Source organism: Aspergillus foveolatus (genome assembly GCF_047715535.1).
Source record: "Aspergillus foveolatus strain CBS 279.81 unplaced genomic scaffold BDW70scaffold_10, whole genome shotgun sequence".
Lineage (NCBI taxonomy): Eukaryota > Fungi > Ascomycota > Eurotiomycetes > Eurotiales > Aspergillaceae > Aspergillus > Aspergillus foveolatus.
Window position 1 is genome coordinate 53,468 of NW_027396074.1, and position 17,045 is coordinate 70,512.

The 17,045-nt window shown below is 52.3% G+C and overlaps 4 protein-coding genes across 4 annotated transcripts; 2 read left to right on the plus strand and 2 right to left on the minus strand.

The window, feature by feature from the left end:
* Window positions 1–38: 38 nt before the first annotated feature.
* Window positions 39–6,486, plus strand: sec16 (COPII coat assembly protein SEC16). The gene is made up of 3 exons (XM_073735931.1): window positions 39–187; window positions 272–5,484; window positions 5,536–6,486. Exons 2-3 carry the CDS (start codon window positions 324–326, stop codon window positions 6,102–6,104), a joined length of 5,730 nt encoding a protein of 1,909 aa, XP_073598380.1. The 5' UTR covers window positions 39–187; window positions 272–323; the 3' UTR covers window positions 6,105–6,486.
* A 78-nt stretch (window positions 6,487–6,564) lies between these two features.
* On the minus strand, window positions 6,565–8,011 carry BDW70DRAFT_165674 (checkpoint protein HUS1 family protein; the record flags this gene model as incomplete). Its single annotated transcript, XM_073741804.1, has 5 exons — window positions 6,565–6,591; window positions 6,641–6,717; window positions 6,802–7,678; window positions 7,756–7,874; window positions 7,969–8,011. The coding sequence occupies 5 exons, from the start codon at window positions 8,009–8,011 to the stop codon at window positions 6,565–6,567; spliced, it is 1,143 nt and encodes a 380-aa protein (XP_073598381.1).
* A 1,616-nt stretch (window positions 8,012–9,627) lies between these two features.
* Window positions 9,628–13,548, plus strand: BDW70DRAFT_7327 (GAS2 domain protein). Its single transcript, XM_073744703.1, has one exon. It carries the CDS (start codon window positions 9,761–9,763, stop codon window positions 13,232–13,234), a length of 3,474 nt encoding a protein of 1,157 aa, XP_073598382.1. The 5' UTR covers window positions 9,628–9,760; the 3' UTR covers window positions 13,235–13,548.
* Window positions 13,549–13,946: 398 nt separating this feature from the next.
* On the minus strand, window positions 13,947–16,642 carry BDW70DRAFT_157589 (GTPase-activating protein GYP7; the record flags this gene model as incomplete). Its single annotated transcript, XM_073740376.1, has 5 exons — window positions 13,947–14,293; window positions 14,370–14,688; window positions 14,750–15,012; window positions 15,063–16,431; window positions 16,487–16,642. The coding sequence occupies 5 exons, from the start codon at window positions 16,640–16,642 to the stop codon at window positions 13,947–13,949; spliced, it is 2,454 nt and encodes an 817-aa protein (XP_073598383.1).
* Window positions 16,643–17,045: the final 403 nt, after the last annotated feature.

Consider the following 17,045-nt stretch of genomic DNA (forward strand, 5'->3'; position numbering starts at 1 on the left):
ATTTCGCCACGCAGTCATGTCATGAAGTATCCATCCTGCTGAAGTTCTCCTTATCGCTTACATTCATGGCATTCTAATCTTGGTGGATCGTGTATGCCTACACCCGCCCCTTTCTCATTTCCTCCTTACCTTATTTCATTTCATGCGCCGAAACGCACGCATTCTCGTACGCCTATCTAAGCTGCAGGTGAGCGTGCAAGCGACTTAGGTCCCGAACCTGAGGTTGCGTAAGTACACTTAAAAGCTGACAGCGTGTCATTTTTGTGTTCAGTCCGCGTCTGGCTGGCAAACAGTGTGGTTTGAAGGTCTAGATTATCTCCGATATGGAGAACAGCAATAGCGAGGCATCGGCCGTGTGGAATCCGGCACTACGAACGGACGATAATCACGAGACGGCCGCGACAGTAGAAGATATATCTGCTCCGGTGTCCAATGATGTGGCGCCGTCGACCTCAGAAGCCACAACCGCAAATACAGACATTGTACCTGACGCGATCGATTCGGTAAACACCGAATCTCCTGCGCGTGAAGAGACAGCTGGGCTGCCACTCAACGAACATACAGACACAGTTCCGGGCGCGGCTGAGCCAGTAAATGTTGGATCTGCCGGTTCTGTAGAAACTGCTGAGGCACCACCAACGGCCACCGATGATTCAGTCACGGCTCCGGTCGCGATCTCACCAAATGACGAGACCTCGGCGCCTGCAATCGCCACAGACGTGGCATCGTTTTCCGAAAATACAGTACCGGACATCACCGAATCGTCGAATGTTGAACCCACCGCGCTTATAGAGATTGCGCAGGCAGAATCGGCGACCGGCGAAGACTTTAACCAGGCGGAGACACGAGAGGAGTTCCGCGAGGAGGCCGCGGAGTTGTTTTCCGCGGCTGCTGATAAGAGCCAGGAGACCGATGCTTTCAAACCCGAGGCCGAGCCTGCAGCCGCGCCTGGGTATGGGTATAACAACTTGCAGTCGATGCAAGAAGAGTATGTACCGGAAGGGCAGACCCACCAGCTTGAAATTGACACATCGGTAAACGCTGCGCAAGAATCAAGTGGTTATCCTACTCCGGGCTGGGTCTATCAACAAGGCACAGCTGACCATGCTACACCTGTTAACGGGGAATTAAGAAGCACAAATCACGATCTCTGGGGGAGCCCTAAGAGCGTTGACAATGGCGAAGATCGCTTTTTCGACCAGCTGAGGACACAAACGAAGCCGATCTATTTTCCACCAGAGGAATCAAGATTTGAAGAGGGCGTGCCTTTATTGGATGGCTCTGCGGAGGCGCCGGTCGAGGCAGCGCCAGTCGAGACAACGCCAGTCGAGCAGGCGGTGCCTCAACAGGGTCCACTCGACCGTGTTTTTGAAGGAGACGAAGATGAGGATGATGGATTTTTCAGCTCGGCTCAGCAGCTAGCCACAGAAAAGGAACCCCAAGAGCCTGTCCATATACAGCGAAAAAGCACATCGCAGGTGCTGGATTCCCTTAACACGGATCGGGATGGGGTTCCTAGTCCGCTTTCTCCTACCGCCGAGGAGTTCAACGATATCTTAGCGGCAGCGGCCTCAAAGTCGCCCGAGAACGTCCAGGAGCCTGCTTCGGAGGAAGACCTAGCTGCGCGGTGGCAGGCTGAACTTTCTGATGATGACTTGGAAGTTGCTCCCGTGGAAGAAGATCTCGCCGCTAAGTGGCAGGCGGAACTGGATGACGATGATCTACTCTTAGAAGACGAATCAAGCGATCTCACTCAAAGTACCGCTGAGGTGGTCAACGGGGACGGCCTGGAACCCAATCTCCAGGCTCTCGGCAGTCCATTCGGAACGCCACAAAACCCCAGCAAACCCAAGCCAGCGCAGAATGTATATACCCCTCACCAGCCCTCTACAGCGGACCTTGTCCAGGGCGTTCCAATTCCAGGGGCAACGCCTCTAGCCAGCAGTGCTCCTTACAGCGCGAGCTATTTCCAGCCGCGGCCCGAGCCTCCTGCTCCTGCAGTTAGGGCTGAGAGCTTCGCAGAGCGGCCTAAAGAAGGTTACAAGTCTCCTTATGATCTTCCGGAAGACCTTGCCCCACGACGCAAACCTGCCGCCAAACCAGTAGTATCCTCGGCTGCTAATGTGCCTGCACCGCCTCCTCCACGAAGTAGTAGCTTTACGGCGCCTCCACCTCCTCAGTCTTCTTCTGGAGTACCAGTCCCGCCTATCAATGCTGCGACTCTGCCTCCAGCATCGAAGCCAAATGCTCCGCTTGGAAGCACGCCAAAGAACTTCTACGAGGAGTTGCCGCTGCCCCCTGTACGACCACGCTCGCGGCCCGCAGAATCAGGGCGGTATACGCCCAATCCAAGCACGGCAAGCCCTGCATTTGTGCTGCCGCCCCCGCCAGCGCATCCTGTCACTAATCCCTATGCTCAACTGTCTGGCGACGCTCCTCAATCTCAATTGCAGCAGCCGGAAAAATTGGGATCGTATGCAAACAATGTGGGCTCCAGTGGCCAAAGCGCTCCGGCAGTGCCTCCTATCAACTCAAGATACTCCCCGAAGCCACCAACATTGCAGCCTGGAGTCAAACCGCCCGCTTCGCCTAGGTATTCTCCAGCGCCGCCGCCAGCAGCTGCGTCTGCGCCTTTGCAACGTTATGCCTCACAGCCGTCTGTCATTCCGGGCCAAACAGTTACCTTGCCTTTCCAGCCGCGAACTTCAAGTCCGCTAGCCCACCACGAGAAGGTTTCCTATCAACCAAACGAGGCTTCGCGGAAACCATCTCTACCACAGCCTACTTCACCTGTTACTGGACAACCACACACTGAGACAGCCCCCCCTATTTCACCTCGTGGTTCCCAAGTACAGGCCTCTGGTTCAAGTGCTGTAGATGCATCAAGCAGCTATCAGCAGACCTCCCCACCAAGGAATCCCTATGCGCCGCCTTCATATCTAGAAGAGTTTTCCCGCCGCGTTTCACATGTTAATAATACGCCCTCCGCCTATACTCCACCTCCTGAGACTCCGCCATTCGTTCCTCCTCGAAGATCGCAGACGCAATCTCCGACCCAGCAACAGTCAGGCCCTAGGCTATCCGTGCCGTCTGTCGATCCACTCAAACGGCCTGCATCAGTTCACGCGCCCAGTTCGCCAACGAAGACCTCCCATGCTTACGCGCCAATGCAACCCTCCAGTCATATTCGCACCGTCTCGCAAGCACTTGAATTCATTCCTCCAATCGACGGACAGGAGCTTGACCCTCTTCAAAGATGGAGAGGAGCGCCGATTTTCAAATTCGGTTTCGGTGGTACGGTCCTCTCTTCATTCCCGAAACACGTCCCTCGTTATAGCGCAGGACAAACCGCGCCAAAAATCAAGCCTATGCCTGGAGACGTTAAAACAACTCAACTCAAGGATGTGATCTCATTTCCGGAATCTATCGTACGGCATCCAGGCCCTCTGAGGATCAAGTCCAAGAAGAAAGACTTGGTTGCTTGGCTTTCCAGCAGAATCGCAGCATTTGAGAACGAGGGTGTCCCGCAGAACCTTCAGGCCTACCCAGACGCTTATAAGCGCCACGATGAAAAGATCCTGCTGTGGAAAGCTGTACGCGTTTTGGTTGAGCATGACGGCGGCACGCAGAGCACCCCTGACCTCCAGGAGACTCTAAGGGGCATTCTATTCCCGCATCTGCAAACTAATGGGCTGGATCCTATGAATGGCGACTCTCTCCAGTCTTTTGGCGCCGAAGTCATTAATGCTTCTTCTCTGTCTGATTCTGCGGAGTCGAAGCCATTGAGTAGTATCCGCATTAACTTGCTTATTGGCGAACGGGAGAAAGCCGTTTGGAGTGCAGCGGATAACCGTCTCTGGGGTCATGCTATGATCATCGCGTCAACGCTAGACAAGTCCATTTGGAAACAGGTCGTGCAGGAGTTTGTGAGGCGTGAGGTTAGGTCTACCAGCGGAAATTCCGAGTCGCTTGCAGCTTTGTATGAAATCTTCGCTGGCAACTTTGAAGAAAGTGTCGATGAACTTGTTCCTCCCTCCGCAAGGGCTGGATTGCAAATGGTTAACAAGGTCGATGGGCATGGTGCCTCTAAGGACGCTCTTGCTGGCCTGGAGTCTTGGAAGGATACTCTAGGTTTGGTTTTGAGTAATCGAAGCCCTGAAGACCACCGAGCGCTCCTGGCTCTCGGTCGATTACTGCTGTCTTACGGTCGGATAGAGGCCGCTCATATTTGCCTTATTTTCTCGCAGGCGGCGGTGTTTGGAGGCCCTGATGATCCTCAGGCAAGCATTGTTCTTCTCGGCGTAGACCATGTCCACTCCTCGCCTACGGCCTTGCTGGACGATGATGCAATCCTACTTACCGAGGCATACGAGTATGCTACGTCCGTTCTAGGGGCATCACCGACGTCTACACTACCTCATCTCCTGGCCCTGAAACTTGTTCACGCTTGGTCCCTTACGGATCAAGGGCGCAAGTCCGAAGCCCAGCAATACTGTGATGCCATCACAGCAGCTCTTAAAGCTACCACGAAGCAGTCGGGATATCATCATCAGCATTTGTTTTTCGGCGTCGACGAGTTATCAGCGCGGCTTAAGCAGACTACAGGCGATGGAGGTTCGTGGATTTCGAAACCGAGCATGGAGAAAGTCTCTTCCTCAATGTGGAACAAATTCAGCAACTTCGTTGCCGGGGATGACAGCGACGCTGCATCAACTGGCTCGGGCAAGGGTGGAGAAACAGGATTTGGTCCGTTTGCTCAAATCTCTGGAACTCCTACTGTCAGCCGCTCGCCATCTGTGACAGACTTGTACGGCCAATACCCTATGCCTGTCGCACAGCAAGTTCCGGTTGCCGGAACGTCTCGTTATCAGCCCAATAACCAGAACGCTCCGAACTCTTCGCCTGATCACGGTCGTGGACGATCGTCTCTAGACTCACAGAGGTCTGCTTCATTTGGACTCTCCTACGGTCAGCGTCGTGGATCGCAAGAGTATGGACCTTCATCAGAGAGTCCTATGTATGGAGGAGGTCCTTTCTACGGCTCCCCAACTGCGGGTTACCAGTCCACGCCGCCTCAGACCTCGTACATGCCTCTAGCACCCGTGGAGGAAAATATGGCTCAACAGGCTTATACTCCAACAGCTGCCCCGCAAGGTCTTTTCGGTCGGGACTCGCCTTATCAGCCTCCTGCCCGAAACTCATTCGATCAATCAACTGGCCCTGAAGCACCTGCTCCTCAGCATACCGAAGCTGACGGGTATATGCCTCCTATGGGCAATACTGGCTATGAGCCTCCTGCAAGTAATACCCCAGAAGTGGAAGTAACGGAGGAGTCTGAGGATGAGAAGCCACGTAAGAAGTTGACAATGAATAATGAGGACGACGACGACATTGCTGCTCGTGCTGAGGCTTTGAAGAAAGCTGAAAAAGCACGTAAGGATCGGGAAGCTGATGAGGCTTTCCGGAAGGCAGCAGAAGCCGATGGTAAGTTTTGCGGTCTTTCAGTGTAAATGCATGTGGCTAACTATGTTGAAGCTAAAAAACCTGCTCCGGCAAAGAGTTCGTGGTGGGGATGGATCAAGGGAGGAAATAAAGAGGAAGCTAATTCAGGTAAACCAATTCGCGCGAAGCTTGGAGAGGAGAGTTCTTTCTACTACGATAAAGAACTGAAGAAATGGGTCAACAAGAAAGACCCCAACAGCGCTACCCCGGCTCGTGCTACGCCACCCCCTCCGAAAGCCATGGGTCCTCCTAGCAGAGCCGCCAGTGGGAGCAGCATGCCACCTCCGTCTGGACCTGCAGGTCCTGGTAGTCGGCCCCCGTCTGTTGCGCCGCCGCCGTCTGGCAGCCCGGCTCCATCTTCTCTTGGCCTTCCACCAACACCTGGTTTGGGCCCTGCGCGATCTGCCTCTACCGGCGCCGTGCCACCCGCTGGTAGCGCTTCATCCCGCCCGGGAAGCTCTGCTGGGCCTCCTCCCAGGCCTTCTACGTCCTTGAGCCATGCTAGCTCAATTGACGACTTACTTGGAGCGCCACAGGCACGCAAGGGCGCCACTTCCCGAGGCAGGAAGAAGGGCCGGTATGTTGATGTAATGGCCCAGTAAGAGTCTTCTGATGAAGCTCTTAACATCGCTTCCAACTCTGCCTTATTGTATCCGGGATCTTTCCCATCTTGCATATCGAAGTGTATACCCTTGCATTGCGAACTATCAGCCACCTTACATGTTTGTGAACTTGCATGCCATATCGTCGGAAGTATGGCCTGGCTTCTTGTTCTCTGATGATACGACTGTTTTGTCGTTTTTGCATCTATGCTTCATGTACATTTATCGTAACTGCCTTCTTCCCAGTTATTTTTATTTCCCCTTTCTCTTTTTGTGGTTTTTCTTATGTTATTCCCTATGTTGATGTGATGATGGCAGTGTTTCGGGCCGTTCCGAGTGAGCTCGACGCTGCTTGTTTTATGAAACATGAGCTACACTTTTTATAATAATACCTACCGCCTATGACTTGCATCAATTCATACTAATTTTCCTGTGTAAATGGCTCATGTAGACGGTTGTGTTAATTCATATAGGAGTTGATGTAGTACTGTCCAACGTTAACCGTAAGTCTCCAACTGAACGGGGACAGTACTCACTGTCAGACAAGATCCCTCCTCATCATACCCACTGGGAGGATATACGTAGAGGACCAGCGCCGTCTCATGGACGAAGCCTGACGACCCAGTACATTAGCAAAACCGCCCGCACGCAATCTGCTTACCAACTGAGCTGCAACAAAAACAACGATGGAACTTACAAGCGACAACCTTAGGATTCAGCCTCCCCACACTAAGAACCCTGGCCCAATCCCTCCCATCAATCCTTACCTTAGCCCAGCCCGCCTCATCATCCCCGGGTAAAGCCCTCATCCGCTCACTAGGCAACTGATCCATCTGAGTCTGAGACAGTTGACTCGGATCAAGAGCAGGATTCACAAGATCACTCCACACACTGGAGATGCGAAGGGTATCCGTTGCAATTGCAAGGCGCAGCGAGCCGTGCATGTTCGCCGAGAGTTCAAGTTTAGGTGACACGCCGGCGCCGACGCTACCAAGCACGGCATCTGTTGTAGTTGACGTTGTGGCTGCAGCGGCAGCGGTCTTGGGCGTAGAGTCCGCTGCTAGCCTCGTGAAACGTTCTGAAATGCTTTTGAGTTGGAAGAGGTCTGGCAGGATAATGTGGACATCTGGATCGCGGCAGTGCGGTTCGTGTAGACCCTCTACTGCGCTTTCGTGCATCACTTTTACGGGGATTTCTTGCGTGATGAAAGTTTCGCGTTCGCGCCGGCCTGTTCCTGCGCTCCTTGAAGCTGAAGCGGGGGCTGCTGGGGGACCCATTAGACCTTCTCCTGCTCCTGTTTCTGCCGCTATATTTGCTCCTGCTTCTTCAGAGCGCAAAGGCATTGATTCATTACCACTTCCAATCCCCAATGGATTCACCCCCTTCGTCCAGCTTTTCGTCCTGATTGTAAGCGCCAGAAGTGGCACCTTGCCCTTCTTTGTCAACCTTAACTGCACCCATTTCGCACCAGCTGCGGAACGCAGCGCACGGTGGAGTGCGGGAAGCGGGACCTCGAGGTTTATTACCCCAGTGTTGGACTCAAGGATATAGTCCGCGTCTTCGAAGATGGAATACTGCGTTCATCTATTAACGAAACGTACAGAAGGGAGGTGGTAGAGGAATTGATGGTGTGAGGGAGGTAAAGACGTACAACAGGTAATTGCGCCCATACTTGGGTTCCCTGGTCGGGGATTATGGTGAATCGGACGACAGACTCCTCAAGGCGCATCCAGCAGAGTTTGCCGAGCGAAGAGAGGGAGCCAATTAGCTCTGTTGATGCTGTTAGGTGATGGTCGTGATGATCGCATTTGCTACGCGGTATGACACGGTTGACGCGGTTCTTATAAGGTGAGAGTGCACGTACTGGTAAAAGTGGCGGTGTTGACCACTTGAGTGCGGAAACGCATGTTTTCATTATTATTCCGTCTGATGCCTTCTTGAACTGTATTGTATATAGCGAAGGTTCATGTACTGTGATATAGCGGGTGCTTGGGTGTTGAACGTGATGGTCGAGACTCGAGATCGCGGTCGCCGATGTGGGGACCTAAGCAGATTGAGCTCCATACACTAAATTGATGCTCGGAGTCTTGCATTTCTAGCGATTTACAACAGAATAGCTAAATCGGGCCAATCGAATATGTTTATCGTATTGATTGACGCTCACGAAGTCGTGATATGTATTTGGTTCACTATTAAATGCTCTGCTACGAGACTTACCTGACGACTATGATTTGATATGAACATCTCAGCGCGGTACGGTAATGTCTGCTACAATAGAAGGGCCCTTCTGACGCCTCTTCTATAGTCGCACTGCTGAGAACGAGAAGAGGGTCGCGATTGGCAACTGCCAACTGGACGCGCTTGCTGCAGCTGGACGAGCAACATTCGCCCTGGGATCCCAGCGTCCGTTTCGTACCGTTGGTGGACGACCCGACCTTCCACATGCCAGGCGAGATCCATCTGAGGCCTTTCCAAGCATCTGGAACGCGTCAATTGATACAGACGCAAGCCACCTCACTTTGCGCAGAATGTGGAGATTCGTATCAGCAGTATTAAGGGTCAAACGCGTCCCTTGCTCTATAATGGTTGGCAAGCCTCATCTACTCCAAACGCGTCGGTGGACTCTTCACCACCACCGTACCCGCATAGCCATTGTGCCGGATCATGAATCGTTGCAGTCGAGCATCAAACGCGTGGATGCAGGGAAGGTAATGAAATGTGGCTTGCTCTAGTCGGTTTGCTTGGGCTTCTATATGCAAGGGTTGATCACCGTCCGCAATCAGGAATTAGCAATCAGCATGTCCAATCTGGGATCAAGCTTTTAGCAAATGTTCGCGAGTCAAGACGCTATTCCTGATGTTTCAGTCTGAGTGCTTGGGACATGCTGTCGATGTGAAGGCGGATCGAGGACCGGAAAGAGAGAGAGCATCGTGAAGCCGGACTCTGGAGCTGTAGACAGCCGCATTTATGCATGGAGTATTGGGGAATGAGAGGGTAAAAGTAAGGACGACGGATAATTATTGAGTCCTGTTCCTGATTAGTGTTGCTTAAATAGAAATGATGGGCCTATGGAGCCAACCCGCTATACTAAAGGTCGATAGTGCAGTTCTGGCGACCCCTTTTGGCGACGGTCCACCCGACGCGTTGTTAAGGAAAATTAAAGAACCATTCGATTTTCGCCCTGAAGTGGCCGCTAAAGGGTCAGAGTTCATTGGCTGCTTATTATTAGTATTTATGGTTCAGGAGCCTCTGTTGTTCTGACGGACAGAGCTGCCTCTCCCATCCACTCGTTTCTTGACGCTCGTTCCTCTCCCCGATCCAATCGTCCATCTCCAACTACCAACTGTGCTGCAGCTATCACACCACCACGACATTGTCATCAACACCTAGGAACTCTCCTCTCTTGAATTTTTACCCCACGCTCGTTCTCCCTGTCGTTCATTCCACGCGTATTGTGCCTCCCTGATCGCTCTCTTCTCTGAAAACGAGCTCGGTGAGATTGAGTGACCGCGTCCCAGCATGCTTGCTCTTCATCCACGCTCGATTTCTCATATCATTCTTTGCACCGCGCGACCTCCGTCAACCAGTCCTCAATTCTGAACTCTGAACTTGAGACATCCTTCTCAAAACATTCTGTCCCAAAGCCGATCCCGACCATGGCCAACCGCGCCAGTCCGCCTCGTCCGCCGTTTCAGGCGCCCCCCACGTTGGCCCCGGCCAAAGCATCAGATCGCGTAGCCGTACCTGAATACCACGTTGCGGATCCTTTGCTTGGGAATCTATCTCCAGAATCAACGCTCCACGCGTTGTTGTCGATTGATGCCGTTCCGAACAATGAACAAGTCGCCCAAGATATTCTGGCTAAAAGCATCTCCAAGGCCTCCTCAGCAGATCGAGCACTCGGAATACGCGCTGCGGTAGCAGCTCAAAAGCTTGGAGAATGGTATAAAGAAGTGCAATCATGGCCGTGGCCGAAGCGGCCGCATATTGGGCTTGGAAAGGGGTTTGTCCCTCCTTCCGGTGAGGACGATACCAGGTATTGGGGAAGCCTGCCGTCCACCGTGGTTGAGGAACGTGAAAAGCGTATCGAAGAGATCCGTGACGGAATGGAGGAGTTGGAAGTCGAGGAACTGAAGGAGCACGTTCTCAATGCCCACATTCCAGGCCGGTCTCGGCCTTCATCAGCTAATAGCACCATGTCCGTGCCTCCGCCACTCAGCTATATTCAATTGAGTGACTTTACTGCCGTCATAACTGCAACTATTCTCCGAGCGCTGCCACTCCTATCCCGCTTGACTTCCCTGCTGTCTACATGGCATGCGCGACTAGTAGTTTCCAGGCAAATACCTGGGTTGCTACGAGACTTGCGGTTCGCTAAATCTGAAGTCAAAGCAGCTTTCGATCTGTTGAAATCTTCAACTCCTCCGACAGAGAATGATTACTTATACTGCATCACTAATTACCATGCTAAGCGGGCCGCTCTCGAGTCGATTGTGTTATCAGCAGGTCGGCGCATGGACCGTATTCTCGATTTGCTGGAAGGCCGTGAGGATTCCTTACCTGAGAACTGGATTGATGACCTAGAGGCTGTTGAGGCGGAATTTGCCTCCTGGGTCATGCATGCTGAGAAGCGTACTGTTGAGAACGAATGGCGTCGACAGTCAGCTCGCCCAATGGAAACTATCGTTGAGGAGATTGGCAGTCCTTTGCCCCAAGATCTGCTTTCCCAGAAAGCTGGTAATATCAAAGCCGTCGCCGCTGTGAAACCAGAAACCAGAGCCAACCCACCTTCGCCTTCTCCATTGCCGTCCGATTCAGTTGACAAGTGTGAAGTTTCGGAGGTGCCGGCCATTGAACTGGGTACAGCGCGCGACACCGTGTCTGAGAATTCTGTCCCCAACGCCGCTGCTGCCGCGGATACGGCTTCTGAGACCATGGTTGAAAGCAATGTGAGGCCGAAAACCGACTGCGTCGATGCAGTGCCTGAGACCAATGCTGAATGTGATGTTCGCAATCCCACAACTCCAGCAGATTCAACAAATAAGGCCGTGACCGAGGATGATGTGACGTCGGGCCCCCCTAACGTCGCCGCGTCTGCCAATGCAGTGCCTGAAGCTGTGGTCGAGAACAATACCTCGCCCCAAGCCTCTACCGAATCAGAAAAGCCTCTTCCCCAGGATGTTGCTTTACCAGTGTCCAGCTGGTCACCACGAGCGCTCGAAGAACCTGGGCCTCTTATTACGGCTACGCCTGATAATGAAACCAAAATCTCCGCTGTCTCACCACAGACGGCCGAATACTCTGGGCCTATTATAACCGCCGCGCCTGATAATGGAACAAAATACTCCACTGTCGTTGAAACCATAACACCAGTGGCTCATACTTCAAACCCATCAACGCGTTGCGCAACACCTCCAGCAGATCATTTAGCATCTCTTCCCAACCTCTTTATGCCCTATGGCAATAACAAGGCGCCTAACGATCGACAGCAGTCCGAAGAACCTGAGCAAGATGAGAAAGGCGCGAAGAAGCCCTTGGATAGTCCGATTAAGTTATCAGATAAACAGAAATCTCGTGCGCGGCGGACGTCCAACACTTCCGACGGCTCCCTGTCTGATTACTCTTCACTTGTGTCGAGCCCAGAAATGCCGGAGCCACGGACTTCGTCATCGATCTTTGAGACGCCGCCGTATAGACCATCAACATCTACACGCCAAAAAGACGACCACGACTTGCGCGAAGATCACTTGCTCCACTGGGAGTCTCAGAAGCCTTGCCTTCGGGATCCGTTCGCGCACGGTCGAACGCTCAGTTTACCGCTGCAACGTTTTATTAACGACAGAATTGACGTGAATTACGACCACGGATCCAGTAATGAGGATGAGTCTAGGCCCAAGAAGTCTCAGTTACCAGCTGAAAGACGTCAAAAGTCCAAATCTGCCTCCGCCAGGGCCGAACCTCTCAACAGCGCCACTACAGCTCGTCTCAAAAAGCAGTTGACTGCTCATCCCAGTCTTGAAAGCATTGGTGCCTACAAATCAAAGACTCAACCTGGCACCATGAAGACTTTGGCTGGCAAAACTAAATCTCGGTCATCCTCCGTAACCAAAAAGCCCGTTCGACCCCAGGATCAAATGGATGAGAAAATAAACTCTATACTCACCTCCCTCCCAGGCAATATCCATCTAGTTTCGGCCGATCAGGACGATGATGCCGTCTCTGTGGCGTCGTCCGTTCCATTTAGGCGGGAGAGGTTGTCGTCAAACTCACCTCAGGACACCCCGTCACGCAGCTTCACACCTAATCCATCCCTCACTCTTCGACCGGCGCTCGGTCGCAGGAGACATTCCCATGCTCCAGAAGAGAGTTCAGTGAAGCTATATCATCTCCACCGTGGCGGAAAATCTGCGCCTACCAAACTCTTTGTGCGGACAGTTGGCGATGGCGAACGCGTCATGGTGAGGGTCGGTGGTGGATGGGCGGACTTGGCCGAATACTTACGTGAATATGCCATCCACCATGGGTATCGACACGTATCTGAGACGCCTCGCGTTGAAGTCGAAGGCCTTTCGCTGCGCGATTCGCCATCATATTCGCCTCCCTCTAGCCGAGTGCCATCGGGTAGTGCACGTCCTATGCCAGCCCGCCCTCGTTCGGTTCTCAGTAGCCGTCCTTCTTCCTCTTTAGCCGTCCGGAAAACCAGGCGTTCATCCAACGTCTCTGACTTTGGCGATGTCCGAACATCCAGTGGAGGTGACGGTCTGAACGTTTCGTTCTCCGCTTTATCCGACAGACGATTGTCCGTCTCGTCTAATGTATCCGCGAGCGCTATGTCATCCATCAGCGAGCTTCGACATGGATCTCCGGGCGCCCCCGCTATGCCCCTTGGTCTCGCTGGACCAAAGCCACGTGCCAAGCATGCTACCATAAGCCCAGAGAGTGAGGCTTGGGTGGAGGACGTTCTTGGCCAGGCCCGCCGGAGCACTTCGCTCAGGCCGTTCAAATATACCCTGCCGTCTCCGGAGAACAATGTCGACGGACGCACACCAATGCTACCTAAGTCTAGGAGTATCAGCGATATTGGCAAAGCTGGCTCCAGCAAACGGGTCGTACTGCGTGGCCTGCGATAGCTGCGCCCTTTTTTTTTTCTCCCTTTCCTTCTAATTCACTGAGTCTTTGTCTGGCTGGTGTCTTAAATGCGTGGTTCTTGTCTTCGAATCCTCGTTGCATTACTTGAGCGTTTTATCTTTATTATTGGCTATTAGCGGGTTGCATTTTGGCCATAACCCATGGACATGGGTTTCGATTTCTGCGCATTTGATTCTGCATTGACGATACACTCTCAGGGCTCTGTTTGTCGGCGGTCCGTTTTGTTTGCATTAAGATACCCTCTGATACAGGCTAGATTGTTTGTTTTTCTGTTCGTAGTAACTATGTCTTCGGTTGGGATGAATTGGTTAGACTAGTTGCATGCTTGCATTAGGATAGGTATATATATAACTCTAGCCAAACTATGTTTGCATTTCATCCTTGCAATTCTTCTGCGACTCCAGGAGCAACTGGGCATTTACAAAGGTGGTAAGGTATCGCGCAAATGAGCACCCAATGAATAATTGTGGGTATTGAGTGGTTTGCTGTAACAAAGTCATAGAAGCCGTTGCCAATCCAAAAACAATGCATACTGCCAGAAAGCGTAAACCAACATAGAAAAGGGTCTGAAAATAAAAAGACCATATCATAACATATCGTAGCCTAGTCTGCCTCATCCAGCTATCCAGCCGTAGTATGTCCTGTCCTGCAGCGACAGTGCAGATAGCTAAGATGCTTACCTTACCATATAGTTTAGGGTTTCGAATTCGAGTACTGGCTATTCCCATTCCAAAAAACATCTTTCCTGAACAAATCCCTCAGCTCTTGGGGTATAATTTTCGCTGTTTCCGGTTTACTACCAGATCCCGCTTGTGTACTTGAGCTGACACCCGTGCTGGCTGCTGATTGTCGCTCAGGTGATTTTCCCTTTGATGACTGAGACTGAGCGGGCGTAGGTTGCTGAGCTTGAAGCTGCCCCGGCGGCGCAGGGAAATTATTCTTCTTGTCGATGGCTTCAATCTGCCGACCAAAGCGATGAAAGAGAGTTTCTGCGCGGGTAAGGATTGGTATGAGATCCATGGTGTTGGAGAGTTCGTTGACTGCCCCAATCGATTAGCGCAGGCCGAACATAGGCCGTCACCTATTTGAGGCAAGTGAGATGGCGAGGGAACATACTGTATTTCAAAACCTCATCGAACTGCTTCAAATGATCCATAATGACGTCGCGGTGTTTCTCTAGGATGGCCAGCGCAATAAAGAGGTGGAAATTACTTGTTAGGTAATCCGTCCACAGTGTCTCCCAGAGACGGAGGACATCCACCCATTCGAATTCCCGCTTATACCAGACGAGCAGCATTCGAAAGAAGAAGAAGAAGTTTGTGCTGTCAGCGGATTGGAGATGCAAATAAAGCTGGGGGTCCATAAGCTGGACGAGGTGGTCCAGCGTGAGAAGCTGAGCGCGCATACCGGACTGATCGCGGAGGAAGTTGCGTTCCTGTAGCATACTGCATTAATATAGAAAATTGGTGAGAGTTTGGGGATTGGAGAGTTTGTACCATCCTATTCATGAAGCTGGCGAAGGCCCAGAATGCAACGGCGTCATCTTGCATCACTGCGTATATTGGTGCGAGAAGATCGCTCATGCCTTGGACGTAGCCCAGGTCGGGGTTGTATTCGTTATATGTTAGAAGCATATCTTTCATTTGCTCAAGGTGCACGTTTGTGCCGACGTCTGCGAATGGGGAGTCTGGGTCGGGATGGGGGATGTCTTCGCCTGCGAAGAGAGGGATTGTGCGGTCAGTGCGGTGGACGTCTTTCTCTGCAAATAATTAGTGACTGTGCCCTCGTTGTATGGAGGAGTTATCGTACCTATCCGATTTCGCTGCTCTTTCCACCACTCCTGCTGTTCTGGGGTGGAGTCACCTTCAACCATCCGTTCCCACCATGCGCCCTTTAAGCGAATGTATTCGTCGCGTCTCGAGTTCATAAGAGCTTGGCGGTCATCGCTGTCACTGTCCCATGGATAGACCTCAAGGAGGAAGAGCCATGCTTCCTTGCGCACTCCATCATTGGGATCTAAGCCGCCATGGAAGATTCTCTCTTTTACTTCATCAACTGTGACTTGCAGTCGGCCAGTATGTTGATCGAAGAAGCCCTGCCACTCCTTAAGGGTGACTACCTTGCGGCGTTCCTGGAGGGCCATATTCCCCATCTCGGCCTCCAAGATCTCAAAATCTCCCACAGCGCTGTTTTCCATTTCGAGGGCGTCCCTGGCAGTCCATATCCGTTGATTGCGTTCCCGCTCGCTTTGTTCTGAGATGCTCATCGCCCATCGTGCAAGATATATCCTAGCGCTATCGAACTCTTCTTGTAGAGTTTGGATTTCCGGGGTCTTTAGAAGGCGACGAACTTGCGGGGGAATACGCGGATTCTCGGCTATCTCGTTTGCGGTGCGTCGCGTAAAAGTCGTTATCTTGCTCAGCTGTTCAAGCACCCTCCACCTTGTTTCCTTGATCGCCTTCATGAATGGATCCATACCTGCATCGTGCGGTGCAGATTCGTTTTTTCTAGGGGCTGGTCTGTCCTGCGATCCCGTCGCCTCAGTGAGTTGTGGTTTTCCAAAAGAAAGCTGGTCTTCTTCGGACGGGTTGATTAGGTAGACAGTATGATCAACGGTCGACCGCTGCACGTCAACGTATTTCCTTAGCCATCGCAAAACCTCGTCTCCACCCCAGAAGACACTTCCATCCTCGTCAAAGGGATCAAATGTCTCTCTAGCCCGCTTCTTCTTTTGTAGTATCGTCGACTGGCATTCGCTGTCGTGGAAGAATAGTGCCGGAAAGCTGTCACCTGCCCGGGTGTTGATCACAAGACTACCGAACCACCAGCCCAAGCTCGGCGGCCGTACCAGTAGAGAATATATCTGTGACAGTGGAACTGCAAATGCGTAGAGGCCGATCGGATCTTTAAATGTAGTTGTTTCCGGGAGCGGCGGTACTAGGTATCTCTGGCGTGGCGGGGAGTCGTCTTCCGAGAGATCGACCTTGACGTAGGTGTCGTAGGCATCGCCGAGGGCTGATTCGGGCACCCAGGCGAGAAGGTAGGAGGATAGGTCGGGCCTTGAAGCGTTGGAATTAGAGGACGTAGTCTTTTGAGTGGAAGGTAGGGGCTTTTGCTGGACGAGCGCGATGAAGCCGGGGATGTTGTCTTTCGCCGACGGAGTGGGATGGACGTAAACCTAACGAAAACTGGTCAGTGGCGGCCCCCATACAAATAATCGCGAGCAAGCGCACCTTGCTCTTTGAGAAAAGCAGCCTGACGCCCGTCTTAGGGTTGGAATGGGCAATGGTGTTGTATTCGTCCTCCTCCTCGTCGCTGACGTCGAAGAAGGACGTTGTCGGCGAAGGCGGCGAGGGAGGAGGCGTGAACTGGACGTTGGAGCTCGTCATCTCGAGATCTATGTCTGAAACAAGCTTGAGCTTCTTCCCTGCGCTCCCGAAATCGAGACTATTATCTCGTCTTTCGCAAATGGTACCGCCGTTTATGGTCGGATTCAGGATCCAGAGGGGGTCACGTCACTCCGATAGATTAGATCAATGGCGGGGTCTAACGCGAACACCAACCATGTGATCTTCGCGATGAAGAACGGCCACGAGCGATGAAGGAATACCCTCTTTCAAAGAAAAAGGCGGGTGAGGTCTATGAGGAGAAGTCGGGAGATGAAAGAAAGTCTCAAAGAAAGCCAGAAACCGGACTTGACCATGGTTGTCTTCGCCACAGCCTGGATTCCGGATCCAGGCAGCAGCAAAACATCGTTACATTGACCCTGGACTAGAACTGAAATTCGACTCC